The 13,792-nt window shown below is 46.4% G+C and overlaps 1 protein-coding gene across 13 annotated transcripts in view; it reads right to left on the bottom strand.

Moving 5' to 3' along the window:
• Positions 1-479: 479 nt before the first annotated feature.
• The window catches only part of LOC118390890 (rap guanine nucleotide exchange factor 6-like), a 136,750-nt gene continuing 123,437 nt past the window's right edge, over positions 480-13,792 (bottom strand). For 2 of the 13 annotated variants that reach the window (XM_052457649.1, XM_052457650.1), the window contains 7 exons: positions 13,076-13,237; positions 12,391-12,516; positions 9,419-9,641; positions 7,381-7,922; positions 5,548-5,838; positions 4,312-5,095; positions 480-4,198 (listed from right to left, as the gene is read on the bottom strand). In XM_052457649.1, the coding sequence (XP_052313609.1) occupies positions 5,073-5,095; positions 5,548-5,838; positions 7,381-7,922; positions 9,419-9,641; positions 12,391-12,516; positions 13,076-13,237 (1,367 nt within the window). In that variant the 3' untranslated portion in view covers positions 480-4,198; positions 4,312-5,072. Of the gene's footprint in view, positions 4,199-4,303; positions 5,096-5,547; positions 5,839-7,380; positions 7,923-9,418; positions 9,642-12,390; positions 12,517-13,075; positions 13,238-13,792 lie in introns of all 13 variants that reach the window. The other 11 variants (XM_052457642.1, XM_052457641.1, XM_052457644.1 and 8 more) reach the window with 11 other exon arrangements.

Here is a 13,792-nt window from a genome sequence, read left to right as displayed (position 1 = left end):
GGAAGAGAGGATGTTGCCACAGTTGTGTGAAAGCAGCAGACACTGATAAAAGCTCTGATCCTGGTTGAGCTCAGTGGGATGCAGCATCACAGAACCCCCAGATAGAAATATATTATGTAGAACAGACGTGCTTGCTTCCAGTGTGTAGTAAGAACGGTCCACCACCCAAAGGACATCTGGGAAGCTTTGGAGTCAACATGGGCCAGCATCCCTGTGGAACGCTTTCAACACCTTGTAGAGTCCATACCCTGACGAATTGAGGCTGTTCTGCGGGCAAAAGGGGGTGCAACTAAATATTAGGAAGGTGTTCCACTCATGCTACACACACACACGCTAAAATTTTTATTCTATTCTACTGCTGTTTACTTCAAGTTCGTATACTAATCTTTTATTTCTTGTTGTTGTTGCATTGTCGAGATGGAGCGATGTATACTATGTGTATCCCGTACATACGACTAATACAACTTGTGACAAAAGTACAACGTTTAACAGTTTATTATTGTCCAAATTCATATCAGTAGACTTGGAGAAATAAAATTAACTTTTGCTTTTAAACATTCTCTTAAACAAAAATATAATAAGTATTTACAATCACTGGTAAAAATACAACAAAAAAAGCATACAAGCAAATAATTGTCTTTCTAAAAGACACAAGTTACAACAGCTATGAAAAGTGTCAACCAAAGTAAGCCACAGACCAAATCATATCTTTGTAACCGACACTGTGCAGTACAATTGCTACAGTTAAGCTTACAATTGTGCAGTTCTGCTAAATGCCTATAATTTTGTTGAGTTACATAACATCATTTCACATCTCACTTATTGCATTCCAGGTAATATGACAGAACCAGAAGCCAGCGGTTAGCGAGCGGTTTATTTAATAACGCCTACGGAGAAAGCCAGTGTTGTCAGGGGCAACCTTACAGGAATTAGCTTTTGGTTGAATTCCTACTAACGTGACATAATCGCTTCTATCTGGAGTGGGATTGGCTTTAGCCCCAAAAACTGTTATGATTATAGTACAGGTTGAATTATAACATTGGGAGTGGATTCAACTGAATGCAGGGAAAATATCATTCCGATATAAAGTCCTTGGACAGAGTACTGTCGGCAATGGTGAAGGTGATCAGCCAATCGAATCTCGACACAGGTAAACTGAACGTACTGATTGAGAAGGCGCCGTTTCAAAGCTAACCTGTTCTAATTGACTACAGGGGGTGTTTTAGTTTTCCCTATGTGCACCACATGCTATTTCCCAGCCTAGTAGTGGGGAAATAGAGGATTGGTAGGGTTTGGCATCAATCAATAAAGTGTTCCCTGATCAATATGACCAGCTGACCTGAATGGCAGAGAGAGGAGCACAGTGAGCCGGGCCATGCAGAGGCAAGCCACACAGTCAGAGGGAGAACACAAGTCAGAACAATATCATCATCCATCGACAAAAATGGATGACTTCTCTAGTCTACGGTAAAGCAAATGTCTTGACGTTTACACAGTTCTACAGCTGTATACTTAAATAAGGCAACTTATTTAAAACGAGGGAATATCCCCATATACACTGAGTATAACAAAACATTAACACCTGCTCCTTCCATGACACAGACTGAACAGGCGAATCCAGGTGAAAAGGTACGATCCCTTATTGATATCACTTTTTAAATCTACTTGAATCCGTGTAAAAGAAGGGGAGGAGACGAGTGAAAGGAGTTTTACGCTTCGAGACATGGCTTGTGTATGTGTGCTTTAAGTGCCTTTGAATGGGGTATGGCAGTAGGAGCCACCGGTTGTTGTCAAGAACTGCAACGCTGCTGGCTTTTTCACGCTCAACAATGTATCAATAATGGTCCATCACCCAAAGGACATCCAGACAACTTGTGGAAGCATTGGAGTCAACATGGGCCAGCGTCCCTGTGGAATGCTTTCGACACCTTGTAGAGTCCATCATGACCGAATGAATTGAGGCTGTTCTGAGGGCAAGGGGGGGCTATTTTTAGGAAGGTGTTCCTAATGCTTGGTATACTCAGTGTAGATGTATATCTATTTTTCTGATTTCTCTTCAAAGGTGATGGTGAACAATTATACTGCAGTAGGTGCTGTATTGTTTATAGGATTCTGAGGAGGAATGTGCAAAGGTGAATGGAATAGAACCATTCAATATCATTGTAATTCTATGATCGAACCCATCCAGCTCTGTAGGGACATGGGTAGGGATATCAGCGCTGAGGAAGAGTGGATGTTACCACAGTTGTGTGAAAGCAGCAGACACTGATAAAAGCTCTGCTCCTGGTTGCGCTCAGTGGGATGCAACATCACAGAACCCCCAGATAGAAATATATTATGTAGAACAGACGTGCTTCTTTATCATGTAGACAAGGGAATACTGTCAGCTCTGCACCTGACATCTCTATCGGAGAAACTGAATGTTGTCCCCTCCAGAAAGTGACCCTGCTCACAGTGTGTGGGCTACTTAGGGGCAGGGGCTTAGGGCATGTTCAGGGGAACTCTTTCAGCGCAGAAGGCAACTAGGCCACAGCCAGTGATGGACCTGGCAACGTGCCTGTCCAAAATTACCCAGAAGCCCTCAGTCAGGAGGCTGGCACTCTATGTTACCTACATAGTACACTACTTTTGTGTCAAATGTAGTGCACTACAGCCCTGGGTTCTGGTCAAAAGTAATGTAGTATATAAGGAATAGGGTGCCACTTGGGACGCAGGCGAGGTGTGTGAGGCAAGGAGGCAGTGATTGCAATGAACCTGGTGAGGGCGGCAGAGTCAATACATACAATAACACCTATACAACAACGTATCAGAAACAAAGCAGCAAAGATATATATACAGAGATGGCAGCGAAACAAAGAGAGGGAGAAAGAAAAATCCTTAAAAGATTCCTGCCCAATGACAGAAAAGGGGGAATCACAATCTTGGATTTCATTATAACAAAATATTAAAAATAGTCTTTATAGAGGACTCTCTGTTCATCTATACATGATCAGTAACATTCATTTATGACAAACCAAAAATATATGTATACATTTATATACGCACGGTATATATCGCCATTCATATTTTCAAGTCTTTGTACGGCAAATAAAACTGAAACAAGCATCACGTACAAACAGCCAAAGAAAATGGATCTAAATGAGAAACTCCAGTTATATCCATAATTACAATTACCATTCTGCAGTTTAACCCTCAACCCTAGAGGGTAAAAACCTGTTCAGACTGTACAAATAATGAGCCTTCGCTTGCAATAAGAACAAACACCGAAAGCAAATTCTTTAAAATACCCTACAAAATGTACTCTTTTTCCAAAGTGTAGCTATATTTTGAACAAGGAATGTCGACGCATTGCAAACCTGGCGTTTAAATACATTTTGCCTTGACGAGCGTTGCCTTTTCTTTTGTTGCCCTGACTATTAAACAAGAATGGGATAGATCACACACTTAATAGCCGAGACGGAACAGGTACATTAAAACAAAAACACAACAAATGTGTTGTTTATGCTGCATCCACATATTCCTATCGCATACAAAAAGACTTGACATGTCAAATTAACCTGAAATCATCATGTTTTTACATTTTAGCCTGTAATTTAATAGACAACTGTTAGTCTAACAAACAAACAAACACTGTAAACAAGTGTGTAAGCATCTTTGTAAACAACTTGGGCTTTTGGCTGCATGCCTAGCATTTAACGCTTGCCAACTCTAATGTTTGTACAGTGCTAATACATTGTTTTACTGTACTGCATTAAAGTAACATGTTGTGCTATTTTACAGCAGTGAGCCTTTTTGTTCGTCAACTCATTAAAAACAACTTATAAAATAATTTATTAAACATAGACGTGGCAGCATGACACTAAAGTACCTCATGTTACTGTGGGTTCACAAGACAAGAGTTAACAAGAGAGAGAGAGCCTCGATGGATGAGGGTGCCTCATACACAATGGCATGAGACGCGCACTCACCTCACTCACTTGCCCTCACCCACTCACTCGCTTCCCCTCACTGCCCCTCACTCACTCACTCACTCACTCACTCACTCACTCACTCACTCACTCACTCACTCACTCACCTCACTCACCTCACTGCCACTCACTCACCTCACTGCCACTCACTCACCTCACTGCCACTCACTCACCTCACTGCCACTCACTCACCTCACTGCCACTCACTCACCTCACTGCCACTCACTCACCTCACTGCAACTCACTCAACTCACTGCCACTCACTCACTCACTCACTCACTCACCACTCACTCACTCACTCACCACTCACCACTCACCACTCACTCACCACTCACTCACTCACTCACTCACTCACTCACTCACTCACTCACTCACTCACTCACTCACTCACTGCCCCTCACTCACTCACTCACTCACTCACTGCCCCTCACTCACTCACTCACTCACTGCCCCTCACTCACTCACTCACTGCCCCTCACTCACTCACTCACTGCCCCTCACTCACTCACTGCCCCTCACAATAAAAGTATTTGTGGAGAGTTTCTGCAGCCTGCTTGATCTCTGCTTCATCAACTAACGAGAAGAAAAATGATTGTTCCGATTTTCTCCCTTCCTGGATATTCTCATATAACTTGTGTTCACATGCCATTTAAAACAGAGCTTCAAGCAAACAACGACTGAGGAAAAACTCATTTAAAACACCCGGGACAAGAGAGCACAAAAGCAAATGGAGGTACTGTAAAAAAGACATCAGCGGGCATCGTCCATCCCTTCTTCATCCTCAGCACAGCGTCCCCAAACGCCTGAGCCATATGCCGCGACGTCACACCACATCTCAGTCTGTATACAGTTATGTTTCAGGGGTGTGGGAGTCTAAAAACGTGGGAGCTTCTAAACCAATTTTAAAATGGAGTAAAACAGATGATTGTACAAGTTCTGTGGGGCGTCGTTGGTTTAGCATTGAGCAGCTGTCAGCCGAGCCGGGGAGGGACTAGAGAGGGGCGTGAACCCAGAGGAGAGGCAGCAAGGAAGCTGCTGTAGCTTAGACCACCCCTCCCTCCCTCTCCAACGGCCTGCAGTGTCCGTTCAGGCGTCCAGCCAGCTCTACACCGCTGACACCTGCTCATCTGCAACAGACCAGAGAGGAGAGAGTTAAACCCATAACTGACACAATGATTCCAGACAAAAGGAGGATCTTACAGCGGTATCATAGACACTATAACAGGCTAACTTAGCGGCTCGCATGAGATCGTGTCACTCTAGTTTGACCAGAAACATGAGAAATACTACCGTTCTATACTGTGACGTCTTCTTTTTTATTTTTGATAAGACAGAAGAACCAAGAAGCTGACACTCAGATTACAGATAGCATGAACAGTAAGGCCAGGTACATCCACATCTCAGCCCTTCAATGGTGAACCATCTGCCAGGAACCCAACTCTGACAGTAAAGTAACTACAGCACTCCAGCAGCATCACATAGACCCCTGAGCTATAGTCTAGTCTAGTACGACATGGCCGGCGCTATAGTCCTCCATGTTAACCTTGGCTGGGGCTGGTCTCTTTCGTTCTCCACGTACCATCCTCACTATCCCCTAGGCCCTGAAGGCAGACGCTGGCCGGCCGGGACTGGCTCTGGGATTCGTGGTGGGGGAGGTTCACCCCCAGTCTCCGGGCCTCCACCAGGCCTCCGGGGCTCTGTAGCAGCTTAGACCTCTGCAGAGCCACGCTATAGTCAGGCGGCCGCAAGTGGGACGGTCGCAGGGGAGCTCCATCCTGTCCATCGACCAGGGTGAGGCCCTGGTATCCCGGAGGGGTGGGGGGAGGCCCCCTGTACCTATCGTCCTTGGTGGGGGAGGTTACACAGTACACTGGCCGCCGGGAATGGGGGAGGAGACGGGAGGGGGTGTGACGGTGGATGAATGGGGGAGGAGACGGGAGGGGGTGTGACGGTGGATGAATGGGGGAGGAGACGGGAGGGGGTGTGACGGGGGATGAATGGGGGGGGAGACGGGAGGGGGTGTGACGGCGGATGAATGGGGGAGGAGACGGGAGGGGTGTGTGCCGGTGGATGAATGGGGGAGGAGACGGGAGGGGTGTGTGCCGGTGGATGAATGGGAGAGGAGACGGGAGGGGTGTGTGCCGGTGGATGAATGGGGGAGGAGACGGGAGGGGTGTGTGCCGGTGGATGAATGGGGGAGGAGACGGGAGGGGTGTGTGCCGGTGGATGAATGGGGGAGGAGACGGGAGGGGTGTGTGCCGGTGGATGAATGGGGAAGGAGACGGGAGGGGTGTGTGCCGGTGGATGAATGGGGGAGGAGACGGGAGGGGTGTGTGCCGGTGGATGAATGGGAGAGGAGACGGGAGGGGTGTGTGCCGGTGGATGAATGGGGGAGGAGACGGGAGGGGTGTGTGCCGGTGGATGAATAGGGGAGGAGACGGGAGGGGGGTGTGACGGTAGATGAATGGGGGAGGAGTAGGTGGATGAATGGGGGAGGAGACGGGAGGGGGGTGTGACGGTAGATGAATGGGGAGGAGACGGGAGGGGGTGTGACGGTAGATGAATGGGGAGGAGACGGGAGGGGGTGTGACGGTAGATGAATGGGGAGGAGTAGGTGGATGAATGGGGGAGGAGACGGGAGGGGGGGTGACGGTGGATGAATGTGGGAGGAAGGGAAAGAGGGAGAAAAGAAACAAAAATGGAGAAAATAAATCAATGAGATGTTTCACCAGCACCATGTAGCAACTAAACCACTCACATAAAGAGATACTTAGGCGTGGCGGGTGAGATAAATGGCAGCAGCAGATTTGGCTCGTACTGTACAGTACTGCACTTCTCTTTTTAATCCTTCTGTCCATCCAGTCAGAGGACAATATATTGGCTTGTCCCAAGTGGACTCTGGTCAAACGTAGTGCACTATCTAGGGAATAGGGTGCCATTTGGGACGTATCCATTATCTCGGTTCTCTGCTCCATTACCAGAACACTGTGCTCCATTAACAGAACACTGTCTCTGCTCCATTACCAGAACACTGTGCTCCATTAACAGAAGATTACTGAAACAGGAAAAGCCTGATTGACAGGTTAGATAATGGACCAGCTGAAGAATTAAGTATGTGAGCGAGTAATAGTACATGCTTATGATGAAACTACAGCTGTGCAAACAGCAGAAGCACAAGCAGGGGACCCCACTGTACTGCACTTCCAACGACAGTCTCACGCAGCATGAGTGAAAAAACAGAAGCATTTGAGACTAGTGGCCAGGCACAGCAAGTGCATCCAAATCAACAGAATCTGCTTTTGTCATTCCTCCACACACACCACACCCATAGCACGTCACAAGTGGGGTTCACAGTTACACTAACACAACAACACAGTAGCGCTGATAGGAGAGACACACAGAAGACCCTCACCTATGAGGCCTTTCTCTGTGCTTGAGGTGACCATTTTGTAGACGGGATCTGTGCTTTGGGGTACGTCAGGGCTCTCCCCAGGGGCGGCGGAGACGCCTTCGGTAGTGCGGCGTTTGATGGTGCCGTAGTTCCCCTCGTAGGTGTCCGACAGCGAGGAGGATGAGGCCCAGCTCTGTCGTGATTGGTTTAGCTCTGAACTGTCTCTGGAGAGCCTCTTGGCGTCCTCTCCTCCCCCGGATCCCGCCCCCGGTCCTCCCGCTACCCCAACCCAGGCCGGCCCAGCCTCAACCTCCACTATAGGCCCTGCTAGCTGGGTGTGGCGGAAACCCCCAGGCACTAGGTGGTCCCAGGTGGGGGGTCGGCCCAGCAGGGGGACAGGCAAGCTCTGAAAGCTGTCGTGGGAGTTGGAGGAGCAGGAGGTCCAGCTGCCCCGCCCGCTGTCGGCCACACTGTCCAGGGAGACGTGGTCGGGAGTCAGCTCCTCTGTGGAGGTGGAGGAGGTGAAGGTGGAACCCCGCATCACCTGGCCCCGCGCCAACGAACTGACCAGGAGGAGAAAGGAGGAAACACAATGAAACAGAGAAGAACGATGAACCCAACAGAGAAACAAGTAAAATAACTTACCAGGAGAGAAAACACAATGAAACAGAGAAGGAAGCAAGAGTAAACAAGAGTTCATTTCCTCTCACCTTGAAGGACAAAGCAACAAGGTGAACGTTTCCTGTGTAATATCTCCTGTTGCCTCCTCCCTCCATCCCAATACCTCTCAGTCTCACAAGCAGAGCACAAAGTGTTTCTAGGATTTCATCACTGTACCGCCATATGGTAAAGTTGTGCTCCTCTCCTTTCTTTCATTAACCAGACAGAGTTTCATTCACTGAAATGTTTATTATGAAGCGTAAAAAATCTAATTGATTTAACGAACCGACTGACGCCGCAGCAGGTTCCCAGGTAATGAAATATTACACAAAAGCAGAGTGTGGTCAAGAAGTCAATTATTTATTTATTTGTTGTATTTATGTCTGGGATGCCTCATCGTGGAGGGACAGTAAAAGGCGGTTGTTTACCTGTTGGAATTTTAAATGGTTGTGCACATAAAATGAGCAACACAGTTCATTTGGGACAGAGAGCAAACATGTGATGCTGATAAACAGTGGCCCCTTTATGATTTCCTGTTCACAGTGTGAATGAGGACATAATTTGAACCCCTTATTGGAATTCCTTTGAGGAAGTATATATTATGTGTGTGTGTGTGTGTGTGTGTGTGTGTGTGTGTGTGTGTGTTGGTTCTTCTATCCTTGTGGGATAGATAGTAAAACAATAAAATTCTACCTTGTGGGGACATTTCCCTCATCCCAATGAGGACAAAGGCTATTTTAAGCTTAGGGGTTAGGTTCAGGGTTAGGTTACAATTAGGGTTAGTGTGAAGGAACATTTTATGTTTGTGCTTTACTAATAACCAATTTGACTGGGTTCATGCAAGTCACTGATTAAAACGTGCCTGGGAGGAATCCTCACAATCAGTATCTGAAATTTGGTAGTACAGCCAAGAACATTGTTTTGAGAACGGAAAGGGATATCTCAGTTTCAAGGTCTCAGCTTGGAGAGGCGAAGCCTCGTGAGGTATTGGTCGGTCACATGCACAAACCAAACGTTAATGATGAATTATTTATGAATAAGCTAAATCAGGCAAATATAACTTGTCTGTGTAAGTAGTATAAGACATCTAGTATAAGGCATCTAACGGGACTGCCCCGGCGGAGCTCACTTCAGACTGGTACTTTATGCATTTAAGTTTGACTGTGACCTCTCCAGGATGCTGTTAATAAAGAATGACTCATTTAAGATTGACTTCAGGTATCCCTGGTGGTAATTTCCAGTTAGGTTTAAAGTTAGGATTTATTTTTTTATGGAAATACATTTTAGGTCCCCATGAGGATAGAGGAACAAAACACGTGTGTGTGTGTGTGTGTGTGTGTGTGTGTGTGTGTGTGTGTGTGTGTGTGTGAGAGAGAGAGTCTAATACTGTGAGTATTACCTGGTGCTGGGCTGGCTGCAGTCAGAGTCGGCGTGTGTGAGCTGCATGGTGATGCCTGGAGCCTCAGTGGTGTCCCTGGCCTTGGTGCCTTGGCGCTCCTCTACAGGGCCAGCAGGCATTGAGTCCACAGAGCAGTTACTGACGATGCTGGAGCGGGACGAGATCTCACTGTGGCTGGAGTCGGACAGGTTGTCGGATTTCACTGCAGGCATCAGGGCATAGCCTGGGGAGAGAGGACGAGACGATCAGCCTGGAGTTGTGCTCATTCACACACAGCCTGTAACAGACGAGATGGGAGACACTGCTTTGCACTACAGGCTCACTACATTGGCAGGCCAGCAGCATGTCTAACACTGAACCTGACTAGTTTAATGAAATTGTTTTATTAAATCGTTCAAAAAATGAGTCATTGTAAATAAGAATTTGTTCTTAACTGACTTGTTTAGTTAAATAAAGGTAAAATATATATATATAGTTGAAGTCAGAAGTTGACATACATTTAGGTTGGAGTCATTAAGACTTGTTTTTCAATCACTCCACACATTTCTTGTTAACAAACTATAGTTTTGGCAAGTCGGTCAGAACATCTACTTTGTGCATGACACAAGTCATTTTTCCAACAATTGTTTATGGACAGATTATTTCTCTTATAATTCACTGTATCACAATTCCAGTTGGTCAGATGTTTACATACACTAAGTTGACTGTGACTTCAAACAGCTTGGAAAATTCCAGAAAATTATGTCATGGCTTTAGAAGCTTCTGATAGGCTAATTGACATCATTTGAGTCAATTGGAGGTGTACCTTTGGATGCATTTCAAGGCCAACCTTCAAACTCAGTGCCTCTTTGCTTGACATCATGGGAAACTCAAAAGAAATCAGCCCATTTGTTTTTGTTGCCCTCCACAAGTCCCTCCACAAGTCTGGTTATACTTGCGTACAATAGTACGCAAGTATAAACACCATGGGACCACACAGCCGTCATACCACTCAGGAAGGAGAAGCGTTCTGTCTCCTAGAGATGAACGTACTTTGATGGGAAAAGTGCAAATCAATCCCAGAACAACAGCAAAGGACCGTGTGAAGATGCTGGAGGAAACAGGTACAAATGTATCTATATCCACAGTAAAACGAGTACTATATCGACATAAACTGAAAGGCCGCTCAGCGAGGAAGAAGCCACTGCTCCAAAACCGCCATAGAGAAGCCAGACTACAGTTTGCAACTGCACATGGGGACAAAGAACGTACTTTTTGGATAAATGCACTCTGGTCTGATGAAACAAAAATAGAACTGTTTGGCCATAATGACCATCGTTATGTTTGGAGGAAAAAGGGGGAGGTTTGCAAGCCGAAGAACACCATCCCAACCGTGAAGCACGGGGGTGGCAGCATCATGTTCTGGGGGTGCTTTGCTGCATGAGGGACTGGTGCACTTCACAAAATAGATGGCATCATGAGGGAGGAAAAGTATGTGGATATATTGAGGCAACATTTCAAAACATCAGTCAGGAAGTTAAAGCTTGGTCGCTAATGGGTCTTCGAAATGGACAATAACCCCAAGCATACTTCCAAAGTTGTGGCAAAATGGCTTAAGGACAACAAAGTCAAGGTATCGGCGTGGCCATCACAAAGCCCTGACCTCAATCCCATAGAAAATGTGTAGGCAGAACTGAAAAAGCATGTGCGAGCAAGGAGGCCTACAAATCTGACTCAGTTACACCAGCTCTGTCAGGAGGAATGGGCCAAAATTCTCCCAACTTATTGTGAGAAGCTTGTGGAAGGCACCCGAAACATTTGACCCAAGTTAAACAATGAAAAACGGAATGATTTGGGATAATGTGCATGTAAACTTCAAACTTCCAACTTGATATAAAAAAAATCCAGTGTTTATCTCATCTTCATCAAAAATAACAGCGAATAATCAACATTAAAACAATAGAAAACGGGAGCTCCCTTATAACCACATTGCCATTGACATGTGAAGTCTCTTAAACACAACCGACTAACCCTAAAACTTTTTATATCTTCTGAATGTAATAAATACAGTCCAATATCTAAGAATCAGTTATTACATATTGTAATAGTGACGTTTTGAATGAACAAATTATTAAAACTAGCTGCATTGTATTAATAACTATGCATAGGTTGTCAAATTGTTGTAGATCTACTTGGACTGAACCTTAACCAACATGTACCATACAGTACATGAACACGTTCCCTATCATTCAATGAACTGCTGAAAACTCATGACAAAACTTCAAGTACACATAGAATATTTCCCCAGTTCCCTTCACACAGAATGTCCTTTCTCAGTCTATCTCGGTACTCTAAGCCAACTTGTGTGCCGTATTCTACACAGGGAGTATTGTAGTCTCAGTTTGTCTGTCAGATAGTTTTTCTCCTCTTGTGTCTGTCTCTGCAGAGCCATGCAAAGGCCCTGCTGGGGCTGGCTGACCTCCTGGCCTGACCGTTAGCCTGCTCAGCACGTCCCTGTCCTGGGCTACCCTCCTGGGCCTTAGAGGACCCTGTCTGCCCCTGATCCTCCACTGGTGGCCTAACCATCACCAACGCAGCCAACTTCTCCCTAGACTGACTCCTTTCCCTCAGCATCCTGAATGGGGAAAGCTCCCTCAACCTCTTCCGCAATAGAGAATCTGGAGGTTTGGGCCTGGGGGGTGTTACAGGCGCTGGCCCTTTCTGGGCCTCTATCTGGGGAGCGGGCGTCCCTCGCCAGGTGGCCTTTGCGGACCCTGATCCTGGGTCTCCTTGAGGCCCGGAGTGGAGTGGAGCCCTGAGAGGGCTCATCATCCCTGACCTGGGGCTGAACGCTGGACCTGCCTGGGGGCCTTGGTAGCTCCATCTCCCTAGCACTGCCTGCTCGGTCTCCATCTCTCTGTCCCTGTCTTCCTCCCTGTCTCTGCTGTGCTGCCTGGTCATCTGCAGTAACCTCTTGTGGAGGAGAGCCCCACCTATGCCGTAGCTGCGGGTGCCCGCCGTGCCCGCCTTGGTGCTGGCCTCGCTGGTCAGAGAGGACGACGAGCCAGACATGTTCATTTGGCTGTTGGAGTTATGCTGAGGCTTGGCCATGCCACCCACTGTAGACAAACAGGAGAGACAGGGAGAACGATTGAGGAGCCTGATGGCAAAGATAAAACTAAATTACCGTATGGATAGGTGAGATGAGGGGAAAAGAAGACGCTTTGAGTATATGGGCAGTGTATGCATGCGTGTGTATTTTGGGTGTGAGGGATGTTGGTTTTGAGGTGCTGATACAGAGGTACAAACCTTGAGGTGCGGGTACGATATGGGTTATGTTTCGTTGTGAGATGAAAGAATGGATGGGAGTCGATTCTGATGTGAGAGGTCATGTGCAGTAGAGCCAGGATGTAGACGTTTGGGATGCAAGGTAATAATGTAAGCTGTAATATAATGTGCAGTAGCCAGCAGAGTTTGGGTCAATTCAATAATGAAATTGTAGTCAATTCAGCAAGTAAACCAAATTCCAAGTACACATTTAAAGCACTGAAGAGGATTGGAATCAGTGTACTTCCTGGATGGACAAGAATTGAAATGGAATTGACCCCAACCTTGGTAGCCAGGATGGTAATGTTTTAAGCGGTAGGTAATGTAGTATGCAGTAACCAGGATGTAGACCTTTGCGCGGGGAGCCCTGTGGCGAGATGGTGGGGCTGGAGTGCAGGGAGGACACGATGGACACGGTGTCTTCAGCAGACCTCTTCCCACTCCAGGGACTGTCCTCTGATTGGCTGAGCTGGGAGCTGGGAGGCCTCTTTATCACTAGGGGAGAGCTGGAGTCTGGGAACAGGTGAGAGACAGAGATGTACACTGTTGGAGTCTGGCACAGACAGGGACATACACTGTTAGAAAGAGCCATACAGCGGGTGTGGCACCATTATTGTACTACAGAATATTAACGATTTGGCCACGTCTCCCTTGTAAAAGAGGTCTTCTGGCCTCAATTGGACTTCCTGGATAAATAAAAAGATCACCCACAAGACATCACGATCTCATCGTTAACAAGGACTCACTATAAATGAACTCAGTAATACGCAACATGTTTACATTGACATAGAAATAGTGTGATCAAACTCAATTGTCCTGGAATTGTATACCGTATCTTCTGATGCTGTTTCTAGGGACCAATATATTGTCAGTATACTGTAACTAACAATTCATTTGAACAAATAAATAAATGAAAATTGAGATACTGAGTCAATTGCACAACTGAAAGCATTCAACCGAAATGTGTCCGTCTTCTACAAATCGGTAAAATGCAGGTAACTTTTCCCAAATTCCCATCTTTTTCCTGAAATCCTGGTTGAAAGATTACTGATTTCATGCTTATTTCAT

Source organism: Oncorhynchus keta, chromosome 12 (genome assembly GCF_023373465.1).
Source record: "Oncorhynchus keta strain PuntledgeMale-10-30-2019 chromosome 12, Oket_V2, whole genome shotgun sequence".
In the NCBI taxonomy this organism is placed as follows: domain Eukaryota; kingdom Metazoa; phylum Chordata; class Actinopteri; order Salmoniformes; family Salmonidae; genus Oncorhynchus; species Oncorhynchus keta.
This window is presented reverse-complemented; position numbering and strand designations above follow the sequence as displayed.